Source organism: Lepisma saccharinum, chromosome 7 (assembly GCF_977018435.1).
Source record: "Lepisma saccharinum chromosome 7, izLepSacc3.1, whole genome shotgun sequence".
NCBI classification, from domain to species: domain Eukaryota; kingdom Metazoa; phylum Arthropoda; class Insecta; order Zygentoma; family Lepismatidae; genus Lepisma; species Lepisma saccharinum.
The window spans coordinates 21,358,577-21,381,318 of NC_139235.1; the positions used below are offsets into that span (position 1 = coordinate 21,358,577).

General features: G+C 37.6%; 1 protein-coding gene across 4 annotated transcripts in view; it reads right to left on the minus strand.

The window, feature by feature from the left end:
• dac (dachshund family transcription factor) overlaps positions 1-22,276 on the minus strand; it is a 459,147-nt gene extending 436,871 nt beyond the window's left edge. For 3 of the 4 annotated variants that reach the window (XM_083125064.1, XM_083125065.1, XM_083125062.1), the window contains exon 1: positions 20,072-22,275. In XM_083125064.1, the coding sequence (XP_082981190.1) occupies positions 20,072-20,793 (722 nt within the window). In that variant the 5' untranslated portion in view covers positions 20,794-22,275. Of the gene's footprint in view, positions 1-20,071 lie in introns of all 4 variants that reach the window. The other variant, XM_083125063.1, reaches the window with a different exon arrangement.
• Positions 22,277-22,742: the final 466 nt, after the last annotated feature.

The window sequence follows — 22,742 nt, forward strand, 5'->3', positions numbered from 1 at the left end:
TTAAGAAAAAATAATTTAAGAAGTACATTCTTACATTAAACATTCACAATCAAATACTCCTATTTTTTAATATATTCCGTATTTTATTTATTTAGGTCTATAATGGGCCAAATATAAAATATGCAGTTCAGACAATTCCTAAATTGCTATTAAAATACTAACCCATTGATTTTATTTTAAAAAAATGATTTCTGGTATCAAGTTAAAGTGTGGATGTTAACAAGCATACCAAAAAGTGAGCAAGAAAAGAAGCATAAAGTCATTATTAATTTTAAGATCATATCTCATATAACTCCTCAACGAAATAATGAGCATTAGATAGTAAAAAGTAAAATATATACCAAGGAGGCAGAAAATATGGACACACACTATATGATATATTTTGATCATCCTGTTTAAAATTAAATTAATTCCATATAATATTGAATATTATCTATTTCTTTTAGTTTATACACGGTTAAAAAGTATATTTTTCTTCAAGAAAAGTGCAAATCATTCTCGCTTACCTTGAATAAAGCGTTATCTTTCACATAATGGTTGACAAGTTATGGAACGTATCTATCTCTAAGTATGTTTGGTTTTCATGATAATCTCTCATAAAACAAGACTTTTTACCAAGTTGTTATCTAACACAAAGACCTAGAATGATTTTTCATTATACGACTTTACATTAAAAAATCGTCTTCATTAGCTTTATGGTAAAACCAACACCATGTTTAGTATTAGACTAAACAGATTAACTAATTAAGATACGCAGAAAAGTCAAAAGTCGCATTATGCTAATTCAGTGGTACACGTAGTTGTTCCCAACTGCAATGAATTCTGGATGTCTCATCTCCCACGACTGTCAGGCTTAGGCAAGTATTTATTCGCAAAAGCATGAGAATGGGTTTTGAGCAACGATGTCTTTGTATGCCAAACACGAGAAGACAAGGCACGGTTATTTATTTGAATTTTTCTTCAGAGGCAATTACTACAAATTAATCCGTGTGCTTCGTAATATTTATGAATATATATGGTAATAATATATAGTAATACATCACTCTATAATTGGTTGTTCTGTAGTTTGGCTGCTATCGATTCTACGTTTCATAGAGTTCTGTTCTAAAACTATAGTTGACAACGTGAAAAACTGAAGAGAAGTGAGATAGACACTTATTTCCAAAGATACCATTAGCAGTCTTTACAAAAATAAGTGCGCATGCGTTGACTGGACGAGTCAACTGGCAACATAGGGGTGGAACAGGTAAGGTGCAGAAATAGCCTAGCACTGAAAGAATATTGTATTTCCACACATAATAACGTCGTCGGCAAAATAAAGAGTTGTAAAAGCAGTCGCAAACAGAAGAAAGCGAAAGATTAACCAAACCACCAAACGTACACAAAAGAAATACTTATCTAAAACCTACAACGTTGTTTCGTGTATATTTCAACCTACCTCCCCTATATAGTGTAGATTCGTCCATAATGCTAGTTTTGCCTACTGCGGAAGGACAGTTGCTTTTTTCTCGACAAATATAGTTTGTTATATTTTGTGTTTTCTGTTACAATTTATGGAAACTATGTGTGGAATTTCCTTGTCGATATATTTTTATTCTTTATATGTGCATATTTCAATGAAAAACTGCAGATGTAACCCTGTTTAAGTGGTAGAGAAGGCTCTCAACAGCCTTAACTTCGCCATGTAAATAAGGCGAAATAAATAGAGAAATATTTTAGATCCTTAATAACACAAGGACTTAATATAAATCTTTACAGCATAATGTTTACATATTCATAATATAACATTTTCCACCTTCGTTGAAAAGAATATTGTGCAAAAAACTAGAAAAAAAGCACACAACTTGAGCTCTGGGGAGAAAGTATTCGAGTTGACCGCAGAGGCAGCGACAACCCTCATAATGAGATCTCCGCCCTTCAAAAGCAGTGTTTGCAACAGCACTAATTTCTTGCTATTCTCAATATATGTTACCAGAATGCCTGTGATAACCAAGAGCATTTCTTAGCAAAGCTATATATACTACACTAAGTTCCTTTAATTGAAAAAAATGTATATCGACCTTCTACCTATTGCTTTGTAGGTAATGTCGCGAGCTCCTCTTCCCCCCTATTTCCTTCTCTCTCCTTTTCGTAATGGAAGTTACTGGGTTAAAACGTCTGCCCATCCCTCTGACATCATCAATGTATACTGTATATATTTTTTCACTAAGGGCCACAAATATTTTACTTGCAAACTGTGCTGCCTCGATGGTTGCCATTAGAAGCCTCTCCTTCCTTTTTCACTTGGTGGTGAAGGCCTTACAACGTCTTTGTCACACTGCCACGTTTTGGCACCGTATGATGTTCGTTTAAGTATGTTTCGTCTAAATAGAACACGGCTCTTCCAGGGTTTGGGCAGTCATGAATATCTCTAAAGAAATCGGCACGCACAACAATAATATCTGGTTTCTCCATCAAAACCTCCTATTGGATTCAGTTCCTTAATAAGGAAAACATAGATCAAGTAAATATTTCCATAATGTGACCCCAAATCGAAAATTGTTTTTTTCTGGCAACTTCTTTGATAGGTACAGTATTGTCCACAACGTAAGAATCCCTTACAAGCCTTCTAATAACCCCTTTTTACGGTTTGTGGCGGAGTGGTTAGCACAGTGCACTTCGACGTCATAGGTCTCGGGTTCGAATCCCGGCCTGGGCGTGGATGTTTTGTGATTGTCCCTTCATCAGTTTCGTCTTATCATCAGTCATCCTGATCTTCGCTATTAGCCAAAAGTGGCAGAAAAGCGAAGTAAAATAAATAAAATCAATGAATGAATTAATGACCCCTTTATCCAAATTGGATTCATTCATTTGGTTCATTTTACTTCGCTTTAATGCCACTTTTGGTTAATCGCGACGATGACGATGAGTGACGATATGATGATATTGATGAAGGGACGCACACAAAAACACTACCATCTACAGGCTGGAATTCAAACCCGGAGCTCATCGCGTCGTAACGCGCTGTGCTAACCACTCCGCCACGGATATCGGCGAGTATCTTGGAAAACGAGACTTCTCCAACATTTCTTGTCTGGCTTCGCAATGTAGAAGCCCCTTTTTCCGAATTATGCAAATCTACATCTAAACTGAGTGACCAATTAATTGTTTACATCTGTAGATGGCAACATTGGAATTTTGCTCCACCAGTTTGCCTTTTTCTTGACAAAACCCATATGGCCCCCTCGGATTTCCACTTTCCCAGAGCTCAAGTTGTCGTGCGAGTGTAGTTTTAATCATAACCATTACAAATTCACAGGAAATTTTCATCACCTACATTTGGTTATAAAACCATACATCTATATATAAATGAGAAAATATCATACAATGGTAATTTCACGTCATGATGCGCCAATTGTGAACAAATAAGAAAAGAATAGATACGCTCTGTTGGCGAGAAAGATGGCAAATAAATGTACAATTGAGAAGAACAGGTAATAAAGACTTAGAGGAATCATTTACAAGCGAAAAAGACTGCTTCCAGGAGCGTAGACAACTCGACAATGTGAGATCAACAAAGGTACACAGCAGGGCATGGAGCTTCCTGCTGATACACGGACCTCTCTCCTGCCCTTGTGCGTTCGGCGAAACGTGTGTCGGAAGGTTCGAAAACATGAGTACCTTTGTCTGTCACAATGGGACACCTTGGGCAACTGAGGAGAGGCACAAGTATGCCACTTCTTGCCGTAACAAGAAGAGGAGAAGAGAGAGAGAAAAAAGAAACGACGACTTGGATTAAGAGTTGTATATATTCCGATCTTTCCCGCCGACCATTGCCACAGCGGGAGCGAGCTGTTTGGTTCAGCCCCTCGAGGGACGTGCTAGCAGATAGATAGGTTGAGAGCGAGCCTTTCTTCTTCTTCCTTTTCTTCAAGTTGTAATGTGGATTTGAAAGAGGATGGACTACTGTGCATACACAAAGCGTCAATCAGCGGTGCTACCGTGTTAATCTCGAGATCACAAACACTATATTGCTTGTCTGAAACGTCTATTGAATTTCTATTCTCAGATGCATTTCTTCTTGTTTTAACAAGTGTCCTTTTCACAATTTCTCCGGTTGAAGGGATTATGATTTTGGTAACGTAAAAAGGTTTGACCTGGAACAACTTTATTCGTTTGTGTACAGATACGAGCAGTGTGAATGGAGAAATTCGTTTGCTAAACATGACGATAGACACGAGATTTTTGTAACTTCGATTGATCGATTTGGTACATTTTATTTCGCTTTTCTGCCACTTTTGGCTAATAGTGAAGATGAGAGTGATTAACGATATGACGAAATTGATGAAGAGACACTCAGAGAGAACACCCATGCCCAGGCGGGGATTCGAACCCGAGACATCTGGTGTCGTAGCGCGCTGTGCTAACCACTCCGCCAAGAAGGGTGACTTTCGTAGCCTTTACTCCATGCTTATTATCGTCATCAAATATGGTTAGTGTGTCCATCCTTTACGTCAAGTTCTTTCATAATAAATATCGAATATCTCTACGTAATTGTTTCAAAAGTGTACACCAGCTTTGTAAATTCAAGAAAAAAGTTGCACGATTTCAGCACTAACTTAGCTTTTACTTGTATGTAGTTACTAGTACGTATTAGAGATATCAAAAAAAGAACAACGCTAAGTGGAAATTAATTATTTAGATTTTTAAAAGTAAAGGTTCAAATTAACAACAATACAGAACATGTATATCGTCTGACTGAATTGCAGTTTTCATTTCCGGGGTGGGTGATATCATTTGGGAATTTTTCCGACAATGTCTCTGTATAAATCCGCTCTGGGATTCATCCAGCTTCTAATCAATAAAACCAGGCGGATAAAGGCGGCCGCAGGGTGGCCCCATACTCACTACATGTCTTCATGGCATCGTGCAGTGTAGAGGATACAGCTTATTATTTTAAGAACGGTTATATGTGTTAAATTAACCTATACAAGACGAAATATCAACTTGCTCAAGAACGTTGTACTGGAACGAGACGAATTTGACAGCGTACAAGGGCAAAAATACATCAACATATCTGCAAACCTTGTTCGCGAATAACCGTGAATCAACGTTGGAACGGAGCCAATAAAGCAAGTCATATCCTGTCAGATTTAAGCCCTCACAACGCACAACCGAGTTTTGGAAATAACACGCAGCACATTCCATACAAATGTGATTCTTATTGGTGAAATACTTACGTACGAATTGAGCGATAAGCGTCAGTTTCGTGCAGAGAAATTCAGAAGCATGAAAACAGATCTGCCTTTAGCATGAGCAATCGAAAATCAAGTTTAACATGTTCTGCAAGCACGCAGAGAAGAAGCATATGCTCTGTCCAAATCGATGCAGAACTCTGTTTTAATTTAGTAAAAAAGGATAATTCAGCTAGCCCACCACAGTGGATAAAGTCACGGCTTATCACTGTGAGAAGAAGAAGACGAAAGGATTTGAGAGAGAGAGAGAGCAGGAATAAATCGAGCAAGCCCATAAGAAGTTTGATTTCAATCGCAAGAATTCTCCCGAGAAAAAGCACTTTTGCGTGCGTTACTATGGAGGAGGGGAGGGGAGAAAAGTTAAGACAGACATGAAATACTGCTCTCAAGATGATCCAACCTACAGATTATGTTCGAAAGCCTCCTTTTCTGGGTCTGTTACGGTACAATACCAAAGATACGTTTCCTGCACTGAGATTAATCGACCAGGTTGCTTACTTTCTGTGCTAATAGCATGTCTCTTTATGCTAGAATTTGGACTTGCTATTTTAGCCCAGATTAAGTTATGATTATTTATACAACTTGGGTTAATTTTTACTTCATATCAGACCGCTTTCAACTGATTATTTTAAAAATATGAGCAAAGTTTTATATGGTTAGACAAGATGATCCACAAGCTATTACTTCTACGACAGGAAGAGTGTAAGTAAATTAGATACGTATAAGCATCCACTGAACCGTGTAACCCACCGAGTTAGAATATAAATAGAGTAGTGGAAAGCCTAACTTCAGCGCCACTCCCGTACGACATTTGAATCTGGCAACCCGTTGGGTGAGAATGAGGGACGTAGATAATTTAAACCTTTCCTGCTACCCCCAAAACTAGGTACAAGCTAGGTTGGATAATTCCAAGAAACTAGCCCAATCTAGTTAGTTTTCAACCGGTATTATAACTTACGTATTTGTTTTTATTATCATTGCTCTTACGTAATAAATTATTCGCCACTGGTGACCTCCGTGGCGGAGTGGTTAGTTCAGCACGCTAAAACGCCAATGGTCCCGGGTTCAAATCCAGGACTGGGCGTAGGTGCTCTTTATGAGTGTTCCTTCATCAATTTGATCACTCATCCTCATCTTCGCGATTAGCCGAAAATGGAAGAAAAGAGATGTAAAATAAACCAAATCAATCAATAAAATTAATCCTGGAATTTAAGTAGTTCCTCAAATAAAGTCAAAGTTTATTTTAGTCCTGTGTATACTCAGGCAAATCGGGACTGGACCTACATTTTGAAGTGGGTTCGAACCCGGGATCTCTTGATTACAAGAGGACAGTGTTACCTGTACGCCATCGGGAGATCAACATGTGACTAGTGTTTGTTCAGTTTTTCTTAGTAATCATTCAAACGGGAGTACGAAAAAAGAGGGGGGGCAGCTATATCTTTGCCTATAGAATCATACGAAATTTTGTCAATTTTAAATCATTGATTTGTTGATTTGGATTATTTTATTTCGCTTTTCTGTCGCGAAGATGAGAATGATTGATGACAAGATTAATTTGATGAAGGCACACACAAAAATTTGAAAATATTCTCATCCACTTACACCCCAAGGAGTTTCCAACGAAAAGGATTGAAATACGATAACAGTTGCACGATATAATTTCATGTACGAAATAGTATAACAGCCCAAAATGTAATCTATTGCGACATTTACGATGGTAAAAATTCACTCTAAAAATTCTGAGGCTGCAAATCCCATTGATGCCTGGAATCGCTGCCCCATCGCCACACATGATACCATCTAAGCCACAATGATCTACCACCTCGTTCATAACGCACTCATTACATCGAACTAAGACGAGAGACATACTGTGGTCACAAGCTCTAAATAATACCTGCAGAAGTCAATTAATATATTGCCGTCAAGTGAAGTATCCACGAAAAAAAAAAGACTATCGATCTATGGTGCTCCAATGAGGAACGCCCTCTTCCTAGAGTCTATATATTGGTTTCTGTTTTATATCTGTAACGAAAATATCCGAAATAGCTGAGCATCGGACGTTGTATCTCCCCCTTTTTTCGGTATTGGTTTTCTGAACAGGAATATATTGGAGTTTTCTTCCATCATACGATGTTGTCGACCCCCCATCCCTTCCACTCATTTGGGTTGAAATAAGGTACATGTGCATCTACACAGTTAAAATTATTGAGCGGAAAGTTGGGTTTTATTGTACCTGATATTACGAGCTTTTACCCCAACCAACGTTATGATTTTCTGCCCACATGATTTTTCATGAATCCCATTCCTGCTTGAAGAACAAATAACAAACGGCATATTTTCGGAGGAGTTCAATACTCGTATGTTTAGGATTTCCGTTACTGGCAGGCTTGGACTCTCAATCCTTGAACAACTGATTACGTTTTGCCGATAAGAGCGAGACTGGAGTTCAACGAGCTTCACCTAGCCCTAATACTATATTCTTCTATTTAAAAATGCTACAGTTTCTAAACGAGTGGCTTGCTTTACTTTTGAGGTTTAAATTAATTATATTTCTTGTACTATTATGTATGTATTGGCGCATTTAGAATTCTATTACAACGAACAATATTCGAGAAATCCTTTATCAGACAGTAAAATAATTTCGTGTACATAGATTTACTAGTCAGTTAAATAAGTCGACACCGGAACTTCTTGGTTATAAGGCAATAACAGTAAACGATGAACACAAAGCATGAGATCAATATTTCGCATGGTTATGGCAGTTTAACCTGATGAAACGAATTATTCTCAAGCTTAACCCTTTCTGTAATCACTGTTAATACAAATAAGTACGAACTAGAAAAATCTGCTAATGTTATCACCTTATAAAGAAAGGGTCCTGGGTTCGTTTCCTGGTGGAAGTTCACATTCCACTTTGAACGTCCTGCCACGATTAGTTTTATCTGACCAGAAATTGACCTTAAAACTAGCCTTTGTAATTGCCCTGACGTGATTATTGCATTACGCACAGACACACACGAACATATGAGAATGTGTTAGCACGAAAACAAAATCCACATTTGTATTTCCAGCTACGACGTGTTGCTATCATATGCTTACAGCATAATCTGTGCCCCTCCCAGCAAGCCCGTACACAGAATTTTTTTGAGGGAGGGGCCAGATCCGAAAATGTTATTTTATATATTAAGTAAAAATCTAACACTTAAAAATCATTTAAACATTTCAATTATTTTGTAAACTCTCTCTCCATATATATATATATATATATATATAAGTGTTAGATTTTTACTTAATTCTTGCTTTCTGTTAATAATTGTCAATAAGATTTCATACTTATATTAAGCCTTGCATTCGTGTTTATCTTCATATTGTATATGTTGCTAAGGCAGGTGCCCTTAATTTCTTTAAGGGGGTAGGGGGTAGATCCGAATACGTGGAACAAAGAAAATATCAGAAAATTTATTGAATTAGGTTATTTTAGTTTGCCTAATCCCGACGACGAGGATGAGCAATGATATGATGAATATAATGAAGGTACACACTCGCAAAAACCTATGTCCAGGCTGAGATTAGAACCAGGAACCCCTTGCATCGTAGAGCGCTTTGCTAACCAATCGGCCGAGGAGAAATGCTGTTGGAGTATTAGATACTATGGCAATGTTACAGCTATAGAGATAAACGTACAATTGTAGAGTTGCAACTTGTGGTCCAAAGTAACAGAAAAAAATCAACTCGCGGATACACCCTCATCCCAACAATCAAGCACACAGTTACTTACAGACAAATGTGTCACACAGTGCACAGCTTAGTCCTTATTGTTTACATTCAATTCTCTGAAATATTCAAACAGTTCTGTGTTCTGCAATTTAACAATGTTTTCAAATTTACTTTCATTTTCTTATAAAAGCCCCATTGAAGTGTCATGATAATTCTGTTTAGAAAATAATATATTTATAAATTTAATGTTGCGTATCTGCTATTATTATTACAATAAAGAACATGTCTAAATGTGAAATAACAAAAAGAAGAGATATTTTCGCATCACGACTGCAATTCGAAAAAAAAACTGGGGCAGGGATAAAACGTAATGGACTGTTCCGACCAATTCGCTAAATCTGATGTCTGGTCCTTGCATCAATGATTATAAAACTAAAAGTACCCAACATTGCAGACTACAGACTTCTACACAACAAACACATTCATTTATCAAAGAACAAAATTGAATTTCTTACAAATTTCCATAATCGTCGATGTTATTTTCGTATCTTTTTATAGGTTCATATTTAAATATTTCATGGTACGAGGGGGGAGGCATGGCCCCCTCCTCTCGGTACTGCCTGCCTCCCAGAAAAAAATCTATATCCGCCTATGTACAGATTAGTTTATCATTATATGCAGACATCCCCACACATACAAATCTGTCTAATCATAAAATTAATATTATTAACTGCCCATTTTATCAAACCGATATACATACAAGTATGCATGAATTATTAAGTTAATAAAAATTAATTTCATAAATATCCAGCAAAACATGATTAACTTGAAGTAAGTTTGGAAATATCCTGAAAATTAATAAAAACGGCAGAATTCAAGAGGGGGTCGGCCCTTTTTCTCAGATATCCGCCGCAGATATAAATGAAACCTAGGACGACATGGATCCCAACAATTCCTTGTTCCCATTGAACAGAAAATTTCACATGTAATGGGATTTTCTCGCAAGACAACAAAGGAATATACGAAAGAGGAATGGAAACATTTAGAAAACTGGGACTTCGCTGAGGCCTGTCCTCTGATTCAGTCAAGTCCATATTTTTCCATTACAAGTAGATTGATCTAAGCATGTAACTCTCTTATTTTCGAAGAATGCGACAGAACTTTGTCTTACTTTTTTGCATGTTGCCAGATTACAGAAGTTAATCGCTCGAGGACTCTGCGACTAGAAAATACTTCCCGGAATCAAAAATCCTTCACTTTCGTTTGAATTCCCATCGTTCTTGACCAACGAAACTAATTTGGAATCAATTCATGTTAAAAAAAATCCATAGTGACCATTATGTATTAAAAATTCACTGCATAGATGTAAATTTGTGTATGGGCGCACTAATTCCCACATGACGTCAGAGCGAAGGCAAAGTTTGATTTAACTTTACGCAAAAGTAAGTTAAACCTACAGCTTATTCGAACCACTGAATATGCTATCATAGGAAATCAAACCACGAACCCTATGATTACAAGTGTTCACATAATGTCAAAGAAGAAAACAAAGATATACGAGCAATATAAACTTGAATAATATTTCAGACACAAAAATAAACGTTTTCATTAAGGTGGCAGTGTCAACTTACACATACTTCAAAAGCGCATTGGCTGACAGACACAAAATGAAATTCTAATAACATCATCTATGCGACAATTAGCAAATAGAATGCAAATTAAATTGTACGATGTGACTAAAGTTTAATGTAAAGTTTAATAATTCTGAATCATCATTTAATCAGTTGTACTCATTTAATATTAATTCATGTAGTTACGAGCGCGTATTTGTGGGCTGTTACATTTACTGTTTTTCTAAAACAATAATTTAACTTAATAATAAATTATAGTTACACTGCACATATAGTAAAAGGAAATGGCGAATGTTGATAAAGAAACTGCAATTTCTTTGCATGCAATGACGTAATATTTTCTTCTAAGATGTTGTATTCCTTTTGTTATTACTACTGCGCCACCCAATCACAAAATATTTATCTTTAAATCAAATCATTTATGCAATAATGTAGAACGCGTAAATGTTTACATATTTACGAGCAACTTTGTATTTTTACATTAGAAGAATGTTAAAACAATGCAGGCATTTCTATCAAAAGAAAATAACAAATATCAGAACTTAATGTGGTTAGTGCGATTATTACTATTTATTTTCTGGTATGAAATTTCCCGTAATTTTGCCTAATACACATTTGATTTATAATTTCAGACGATTTCTAACATCCGGAAAATTACAGTATTTAAATTACACCTACTTTAAGATTGATTTTAAAATATCACACTGAAGTTCTATGAAATTGTATTTGCCTGCCCAAAGGAACACAGAAAACTTGGATCAAAATTAGGACGATTTGCCTTATAAGACGTGTAGTAATTTGATGTTTAACTAATTAAATTGAATATATTTATATCATAAGCAATAATATTAAAACCTCTGCACTTTTAAGTTTTTAATAAGGAAACATGTTTCATTAATCAAATTCATTTGTATAGAATCGGTGAAAATTATTGAAGCATTTTTTGTGGAAGTACTAATCTTGAGGAAAAGTTAATTATAGAAGCTTATAATAATAATTATAGTTTAAACTGTTTCATATATATTATATGCGCACACATTTATTGTGAATGCTAAGACAAGTAAATTAGCTTAAACAAAGATTTTGCTGATCTGTTTTACTTCAATACGAATTACTTGGCTGAAATAGAGATGAAAATGCACATACTAATGCAAGAATAAGACTTTTCTATCTTAAATTAATGTCCATACAGTAAAATGACCAACATTAAGAATTAAATAGACACTAGACATGTGTGATTAGTGCAATTATTATTTATTGCAGACATGAAAGTTTTTGCAGTTTTGCGTATTGATGGATTTTGCATTCTCATTAAACAATGAGAATTAAAATTCACAATGACAATATATTTCGCTTTGTTAATACCTTTCAAACCTTACATCTTCTTTTGTTCTGTGGTGGGCATTTGCCATACACTGTTGGTAATTTTAATAGTAATTTTCAATTGACGTAAAAGATATTTATACCTGCGCAATATATATTTTGTATCAATTGCTTCGAATATGGTCAGACAATTGTAGCATATTAGTAAAGACCGAGCTTACACATTTACAAATAGAATGATTTATCAGCCGCTTTTCTATTCACGTGATGTATATTTAGACACGGTGAATGGTATTAAAATTGAAAATTACGTAATACCTAAGTGTTTACAGCATTAATTGTTGCCGGGATGCAATTCAAGGTATGCAATATTTATTCCCATATCTGAAAAAGTAATCAAAAATTTCGTTCAACGAAATGTCGAGCACAATCATCGAAAACATATGTGGACTTCATGCACTTAACGAGTTTTAATTTTTATTTTAGCACGTGTTGTGCACAGATAACAATTTCCTCTCACACATTGACGAAATGAGGAGGTTTAAAAATTTCTAGGTATGGGCAATATTTTTCCATCAAATCATCAGTTACTTTACGCTGTAATTAATTTTGTTAGCTTGTCAGTGTTATGTTTACGATTCTGCTCAATAAGAAATTATTATTACAAATCTTGAAAGCTTCCTAGGCTTAACTGGTTTACACTCATAACTTATATTTAAAAATTAGCACAATCTCATCTGAGATTTCATGAAAAAATGTACAAAAAACAGGTCGATAAGAAAACGATACGTTGATGAATTTATTTTGATAATTATTACCTCATATGTTTCTCTCCTCATAAATACACACCAATTACTAAGTATATGTTTGTGTTTCCTGGTATGTACATTTAATTATAACAAGAGATACTGACGTTCAAGTAATTTTAATTTCATTGTGAACGTAAGTCGATATTGACAAACGCTTGCGAATGGACGGTTCGAAATTACTTGAAAATTGTTCAACGAATTTTTACACTTTCCCATATGAGAATCTGCTATAGGCTACAGTCGTGGGCATTTCTGGGTTGTAGCAACCCCCTTTCATTTTGGATGGGCTTGTTATAACCCAGAAGTGTCCGTGACCGTACAGAACCTCATTCTAGAGATTATAGTGTCACAATCAAAAGTAAGTTGTGTTTACAAAACGAATTTACTAATTTGGGAGTAAGTATACTTGAGCATTAATCGTACAATTCATGGACAAAACCGGCTTGTTACTTCAAGAGTTTCTAAGCTCAGAATACAAGAGAGAAAATTAATTTCGTAATCACAAGTTCTAACATACTCTTATTAGTGAATGCACGAGAAATCTCCAGGACTACTATAGACAATGTCATGTAATGTATACGTACATATTTGTTAAACATGGTTCATAATTAACATTAGTTGTTCGCTGTTTCGAAAATAACTAATGCAAATCATGTAATTCTGTACGTTTGCCGAAAGGGTACGCTCTGTGTCGTATTCGGTGTACTACGTATTTTAGTTATCGCATGTTTGTGTGCTTATGTTCAAGCTTACACTAAGGCTAGTCAATCGTTGTGATTTTATTTAGAAAATCACTTTTGTTTAGATGATACCAGTTTCCAACTTTTAAAACGAGAAACGTTTACGATACACGATATGTTCTTCATGTATCTGAAAATCGTCTCTTCTTCAAATCTTGTGCGTTTCTTTGTATTAGGGTTCTTGTAAGAGAGTGATGCTGTATTTGTTCGGTTTGATTTGATTTTTGTAATTCAGCGTCGCCTTTCTGCTACTGTTGGCTAATCATGACAATGATGATGATATGATGAAGTTGATGAAGGGGCACTCAAAAAGAACAGCCATGGCCAGTCCAGAATTAGAACCCGGGACCCCTGGCGTCGTAGCGCTAACCACCCCGCCACGGTTCTTTGTTGACGCTGATGTGACGTTGCCACTGATATTTATGTAGGCATCTTCAGCTTCAGAGACAAATTAAGAAACGTGAAAACAACTTTTGTCGTACCCTGTACCGATCATGCAATCACGATTATTCGTTCAACCGTCTCGTGCATTGGAAATCTTGTCGACCTGTTCCTAACGTACAGTTTCTCAAGTTCGTGCAACTTTGTGAATCAGTCTTCCGAAACAAAACTAGCCAAGTCCTGAAAACAAGGGTGACAAAACATTATGCCGCACTCACGACCAACTCTGCCCGCAGAACTAGCTACCCAGGGAGACATCCCCAATCGTCACATGACGCGGGGAATCCCCTTTTCATATCAGGACATTGTAATTGCCACGGCAACAACCTTTATGTCCGTCGAAAGGAGGGGGAGAGATATTTTATGTATGTGTGTGTGTGTGTGTGTGCGCGCGTGTGTGTGTGTGTGTTCACGTACATATGAATGGGAAGGTTGGGGGTTATTTGTGAGGTAGAGAAAGTGAATGGTGGGGGTGGGGGATGCTCAACCTCGGCAGGGAATGGACGGAATTTAATGATGAAGGTTTTATGGGGCCGGGAACAATTGTCGTTTCCGCCAAAATGATCCCCGACCCCTTTTGTACAATGATTGGCTTCGCAATGGGTGTAGCTGTACCCTACTTCAAGGTGAAGTGCGTAGCAGGGAGGAAACAAGAAGATAGATATTTTAATCATAACCTATCAGTCCAAAAGGAAGGGTGGTTTTAACTCACATCTCAGAAAGGTAACTTTATGTGTAGCTGAATGACATTCTCTGGACCAGCTGGTCCCTTATTTTCCGCTACTTCTGGCTAAACGATACGAGAAGGAAGAATAATGATTGCATGAAAATGATGAAGGGACTGAAACAAGGAACTTTCGATTATCGTGAATCGAACACTCAACTTGTCATTCATCTACATTCAATATACTCACGATTACATCGTCATAGATTATATCTACTCTTAATACACTCCTCACAAAAAGTTTGGAATGTTAGTGAAAAGACAAGAACGTCCACGAGACAGATACCATGTGTTGTTGAATTCCAATGCCGTGTCTCTTGGTGAGGAGTGTACAAACTGGACTGTACTACAGTTTTAAAAGGGAGATCCGAACCCGGAACTTCTTGAATAGGATAGCGTCACCATCACTACGCTATCTGGAAAGCCGCACTTACACAGATTTGAATAGAAACGCGTTTTTATATTCCCCGCGATATTTCTGCTACATTCGTTATTGCATATGTACCAACTAGTATACGCGAGTTAAAACAAACTAACTTTTTCAAATGTGCAATGACTCGAGAACGAGCTTGTTGGACGCGAGCTCAAATCTTCCAGCATATCTCGTCAAAACATTTCATATCACCGTTTCTCGGTTCACAGCATTGTGAATGAAAATAGTTAATGATGATTACGAGAAAACTAAATGTAGAGACACAATGGTACAAAACCCATCATCATGGAACGCATACATCTTCATAAAAGCAAACAGCTATGCAGCATTGGGAGCTAGCTCTGTGACCACAACTACAACGGATCTCGAGTTGGGCCTGTGACGAAAGCTTATATCGCATCTGCAATATCCACCGTGACATTAATACTTGAAGAGTACTTCGTGAACGAATACGTACTTTTGTTGCTACAACATGCACATATGTTATTATTGGCTTGAATCTTTTGTACGCAAATTGCAAGTCTGTCAGTAAACGAATAATACATTAATATCAAGATCTTGTTAATTTCACTGCTGCTAAATATAGTCCTATGCCATTTACAACTACATTTGTGCACTGCGTGAAGAACTAAGTACTGTTTCCCAGTTCTCTAAATCAAACAATACTAACCAATGAAAACAACCGTTATGCACTGTTGTTGTCATTAGATACAGCCTTCGAGCTGCCCTTGTAAATTATAAGCAAATGATATGACTACAGTTTTCTTTCTACTCATGATAAACACATATATTTCTACACTTAACTATAACTTGCAGCCACCTCTGTATGCTACGTTATATCACCGTGAGCGTTTATTATAAAAAAATGTCAATTTACATGCTAAGCTTGTCAAATGTGCACATAAAAGCATATATGTACCCGAGTCACGCATATTTAAGAAAAAAGGATACTGGTGTTTGTGTTCTTATCGTATTTTCGTCTGGCAAATTGTTACATGCAACATGTTACAATGCTAGAACATTACCGGGGTTAATTCACAGTCATCTAAATAAATAATAAAAAAGCACCGGAGGGTAAGTTAAAGAACAAATCAAAGAATTCTATTCACACGAATATGTCGCAATGAAAATGCACACTAGATGTGCATTGCACAAAACGTAACCAAAATGTTTCACTAGGCTGTCAAAAACTGAGCCTACTGTACTGTGAAGTACAACAACAACAACAAAAACAAAAAAAATATTTGTACAAGTGATGATCCTTTATCGTAACCAAGTCGATACAAATATCTCACGACACGTACGAATAACGGAAGAAATCTGTAATTTCTGTTTTTGACATATTGAGGGCTAAGTTAGTATCAAATTCTGGCATTCATAAGAGTTAAAACTTTCACCAGCATTATAATAATTCGGTAATAACAATAATATAAAAGTCACTCAATTTTTGTCAGGAGGCGCGTATGTGTGATACATTTCATTGACGCAAGGTGAATCAACTCATTTCGAAACAGGTAAACAAGTAAATTCTATTATTGATTAGAATTCAGCGGTCCTGAGTTCGAATCCTTGCTATGTTCGTTTCTCATAAACGCGTTATAATTATTCAGTGTCAACCTAAATGTAAAAATGCGTGATGCACTATATAATCTAATATACGTACATAGAAAAGCGACTGCTATCATCTGAGGTTGTGAAATGCCCGATTGTTCGTTAAAATATGTAAAGAGAACGGGGATAATATATGGCAATTGTTAGGTGCATGTGTGGCATGAGTAGGCCCAAGACATTACCAGAAGCAAGGAGTTGGTGAGTCATTTAGTATAATTCGACCTACGAAAGCAGTTATGCTAATGGCTGTTGTCAGCATCAAGTCATGGTTAGGCAACCTGTGAAATCTGTAATGTACATGCAATGCAAAACTGTTTCAAATAAGACCACGATACGCTGCAAATTAATGGACATCGGCGTTCTAAATGATATCTACCACTCGCTTGCAGTTCCAGGAACACTAACAAATAGCCGATTGCGTTAGACAAGTGCCAGGAATAAAATTTACCGCCTCTCAAGCAATAGATAAGTAATACAAAAAATAAGCATTTGTTAATGGTAGATATTTATCTAATATCAAAGGTATACCGCAGCATTTTCCAAATGAAAGTGACCACCGTGTTTGAGAAATAAGTAAATATAAATCTTATTAAAAAACGTTTGTATGATAAATAGTATATTCTCAAAGACAAGGTAGCGCGATGTATCATTATAAAGCATGAAAACACGAATGAATTTATTTCCGTCATTCACTTTCCGAAGTATAACAATTCGACGCATTTGTTTGTTCTTCTCGCTCTATTAAATCATAAACAATTTGCATTAGAAGTTTCTCAAAACTTAAGTAATGCAACATGCAACTGTAGATAGCGAGTGACATTAACAACGAAGAGATTACAAATCTACATCAATTTCGCCCGGATGGTTACTCAAATAATAATTATATTTACAAATATACAATGTGTTCTATTCAAAAGTTGAAACATAATGGGCAAAACTCATATGCTTGAGACAATAAGTCGTACTTTATTTTCGTGATTCAATAAGTGAAATAATTATTTTAAGAGATTTGCAGATACATGTCATGATCACATCTTTTGCTTGATCTATCAACACCGATATTTTAATGTTCATTAGAAAAATCATTAATTCGTATAAATTCTATACAATATCATGCATTTTATTAAGAATCGAGAGTGATTACCTTTGTGTTCTTAATAAAATGTATGATATTTTATAGAATTTATACGAATTAACATAATGCATACTTCGCAATTTCATAATGAAACACGATAAGTAGTAATTTACTTCATCTGCTTATTGCTTACGTCCACTGGGCGTAAAGGGAAAACATAGTTTATCGTTTTGGCATATTATTGAAAGAGAAGAATTACTTCTAGGATACTATTGATTACGGAACATATTTACAATAACGGACGCTGTAAATTTTGTTCACGTCCCTTTTCTTACATTCCAGTGTATTTTGCGTGACAGTTCAAGATAATTAAAATACATAAATCTTTGATATGCACACAATAATGCGTACATGGTTCATTCAAATGCACTTATTGCTCAGTCCTGGAATGTTGAATTGTAAAATGTATTTGTTTCTTGTATATAATAGATAAAACGTAATATATTGCCAATGTATTTCATTTATAAAAAAAATCACACTTCATCCGGTAATGATACGTAAATCTGCAACACGAATAACAATATTTTCAAATCTGTACGTCAACCTGACAACCTAACATTTCATAGTACTATCATTTCTAATAATTATATTCTTATTTCCATAATTTTTAAAGTATAGTTATCTTCGAAAAAATGTCCATGTAAATAACGTACCTTAGTGCAAAATATGAAAAATGTGGGACCTGGCATAGAAGGCTATACGTTACAGCATTTCCGATATAGTGTTCGAAATTAGATTCTTTATTATGAATTAAAACTCAAAAGTCAATTAAGTAGCCCTGTACGAATAAACCAGCATTAACCAGCTGCCGTTTCACGCTAATATTATTGGCAAAATATACAGCTTATATTTCCAAAGATGACTAAAATATCTACATACATAATTCTCCTGTTATTTCATATAACATGTAAGTTCTAAACTTGTTTATCGGTTCTGGTGGCAAAATTTCCGAATAGGCGATGTATGATTCACCATGAAACTCGTGAACCAAGACAGTCAAGTCAAAGCTTGTAAGCTGCACCACGAAAGAAGTGCAAGGGGAAATCTTGGGGACTTAAATTTAGGACATCAATAAAACTTCGCGAATGTACGACAGGAAGGAACTTTCCGATAATACATTTAATTACGAAAGAGTACCTATATTTATAACAACGACGCTAATCTGGGTGTTGAACATGAATGCTTGCGTATCAAGCAACAACAGCAAACAAAATTGACAATGTTTACGCGGTCACTTCCTTTTCCCTACTTCGCCATTTAAAATAAACCAGACCCTTTTCGTTAGCGTTGAATTGTTTACAGAATCGAATACATCCTTTTGTGTATTGCACAAACGCCAGACAAGCTTATGAAACTGTATACACAGAAAATGTTGAGAATTGATAACGCGAGGGCTAGCAGACATCCGAAACTATGTATTCAGGAAGGAGGTGGAATTTGAATAGACGGAAAGCTTCACAAATGTTGTTCTCCAGATCTTTCACTACATAAAGAAATCCGGTTTATCGTCGTCACCATATGAACTGCATACTGTCATTTTTCACAAGAAAAAGTAACAGGTTTATCTGCTAAGTTTCCGTCGACGATTTTTTATTCCTCTGCCAGAAATATTATTACAATGTATAAATAAATAATGTAAGCGCTCGTGTTGTGATGATGTTACGGAAATGTCTGAATATGACGTCAACCACTGTTACAGATCTGATCAGTATACAAACAAGCTGAACGCAATTCAATCAGCTATAGAACTATTGTCAAGTGCGTTAATATTTGGCACAATAATTGCCTACAGGTCGAACGTTAATATAATTATTGAACAAAAGAACGCTACACTATATTCGATAACTAATTGCCCTTGTACATTTGACTTCGATGACGCACAGTAGGAGTAAAACATTTTCACGGTAAAGAAACCAATCGAACCTGTTCACGGTTACGATTATTGCAAGCAAAACTATGCCGGAAGTTGTAGCGTAGCTTTGTGTACAATGGCTGACAATATAACTTTGATACATTCAAAATAAAGTCACTTTATGCACGTAAGATAAATATATTTCGCGTACCGTATTGAAGCAAAAAGTTTTTGGCGCAGTTCCGCTTATACAATCGTCTTCAATGACAACTGTTGAATTCGCCGGGCGAGACACACCCATATCACTGTACCGGCACTACAATTTCACTGTTTTTCTAACAAATTCACTTTGATTTTTAGCCTAAAAGCACTAAAACTAATTTTAAACATACATAGCAACACCGGCTTGAAAGGAACCTACCTGGCTGTTGTGCAGTCCCTGTATAGAATGTCGAAATCTTTGCAGGAAAGCAACTTGCAACGATTGACACCTGGTTGTATAGCTCCTAATCCGCGAAGAATTCTGACTTGTTCTACGTTGCATACCAAGGGCACTATATCTAGTCTCTTCAATTTGGTGTAGACCGTGTGGAGCCCACCGACCAAGTGCTTCAAGAAGAGCTCGAACGCCTGGGGGAGGCATAACATAGTCTCACCGCTTATGATAAAAGCGGCTACTTTCTGGCCCCTATAGTCTACAAGTTTGCACTCGTTTGCAGTTGGGTCCGTGGTCGGAATGGGCGGTGGGCTATTGTACGAAGATCTGTCCAGATGGTGTGGGCTACTCAAATCTTGCAGGCCCATAGCGGCACCCATAGACCCCATGGCTCCCATCGAGTTCACAAGCCCGGCACTTGCTAATAGGCTCGGCGGTGGGCGACTTGGTATCGTAGGTGTGGGTGTAGGGGTCGAAACTGGGGTAGGGGTCAGTGTTGGGCCCGGTGGCGAAACTGTCCCTGGGGGTGTTACCGACGGTGGGCCCAGCGAAGGTATGCCTGGTGGGCTAACACAAGACGTTGGCGGCTGGGATGGTGGCGGAGGTGGTGGTTGTTGTACTGTTGGTGGGGTCAACGGTGGTTTTGTTATTGGGGGCGATCGGCTGCGATCACCGCTATTTGAATCCATAACCGAGTCCATACTCATCACAGCTGTGTCGCTGTAAATCTATTTATGGGTCAACAAACACTACACAAGCATTCAGGGCACTTAGCGAACAATGAGAAACCACAAGTTTTGAAAACAAGAACGTCAGACTACCTGCAGAGTCCGGCCGACTGTCATTTGTATATTTGAAGAGGCACGTGACCACACCTGTCTTGAAGACAACATAAAACACGCACACACACTGCGAAAAGAGGGGGGAGGGGGTGTAACAATGTGTATGTGCGTGGCCGTTGACTCGTTTATACACACACGCGCGCGCGGATTGTACTAAACTTTGCACACAACACAAATCACTTTTCCGTCGATTAAAAAACTTACAAGGAAAGGGGGCGTAACTCTCGATGCTGTAAGGTTCACGCGTGGGGCAGTTTCAGTCCGAAGGCAATGTGCAATCACCCTCACTCCTTGACGGGTCTTCAGTCTTGCTGCAGGCTAAGAGACGGAATCCACAACCAGACGCGACGCAACAGCTTCAGATGTCGGTCTGTTACAATATCGGCACTGCTCGTTTACATCTGAGACCTGCCGTCCAATACACGTTCACAGAAGGAAAAGAAATCTCTGGACTTCGTCAGTTGCTGAGACCACTCAACTATTGCAGTCTTCTTTTCGACTCTTTCCTACCCCCCACTCCTTGTACCCTCTCTCTCTCTCTCTCTCGCTTCACGGACCATCCGCCCGAATCGCTTCGGGTAAGCAACAAAAGCGTACGGTGCCCTAATAGTGTCTCGAATTACATCCGGCACTATTTTCACAAAAGTAATAAATAAAACGCTAGCAAACGGGCAAAAGCTATTACCCACACGCGCAGGCCTCTGTCCATTGGACGGGAGTTGAGTTCTGGCTCCGCCGTACAAGCTTCTGATTGGTCGGCAAAGTTACGGCTGACTTGTCTGTGGGTTGGCCCAATCCTAGAAGTCTTCTTTCAACTGTCTCTTCTTTTCGTCTGTCTTCTGCCACCACACTTCCACACCCTCCCCCTTCCTTGTCGTCTGCAGAGCACGGAATGTAATGAAACAATAGTTTAGAGCCTCGTGCACAAGCTGAAGAAATACGTTATTGTTTTCCTGCTCTGTATCCGCGCACGTCAAAACCCCGGATAATGTCACACAAACTTGCTTCTTGCCGAGCACTGGGAAGCGAATCTCCTGGAAGGTGGGGGGAGGGGAAGGGGTAATGATAAGTACACGATGGAGGTGCGAGGGGGGAGGGACGAAGCAAATTTCCTTTCCGTCGCCAACGGGTGAAATGGCGGCTCGAGAAAAGCCGAGTAGCTGTAAAACAGATGGCGCGCAGAGAGCACCGGCTGACTGTCAACTGTTTGCAAAACTTTTTAAAAAAGATTGACACGCACGAATTTTCACAGACCTGTCAATAATTCTTACCGGCACGCGGGAACGTAACGTTTTCAGAACAATGCACGATCCTTGCGCGTAAGGAAAGCCCGCAATTGATGACACGGAGAAATAAAAACGACAAAAAGTTACTCAAGAAAAACTTTCCTCCGAATCACCCGCGCACACGTCTATCGTAATACTGGCACTGCTTTTGAACCTTTCCGCTGATAGGCCTAACTCCCCAGATCCCCCAAGTTTCCCCTAGAGAAATGTAAAAGCCGGGAGAATGGAGTGTGCATGGTCGGTTGCGCCTGGGTTTATTGAGTCGCCATCTATGAATGTATCGGGGAACTAAAAGAGTGCGCTGCCGAGAATGAAGCCAGTCAAACCGCTAGAGGGGGCAAGTGAGAATGGGGAAGAATTAGGATAGAAAAAGAAAGGTGTTTTCTCTTCCCCTCCTCTCCCCATATCGTTCTTTCTCCCCTCTCTTTTTTTAGGATGGTGGGGAAAAGAGATTTTGGAAAGAGGAGAGGAGTAGGGGGAAACCATTGCAAGATGACGTCAGCAGATTTATGAGGGTCGAGTACGAAG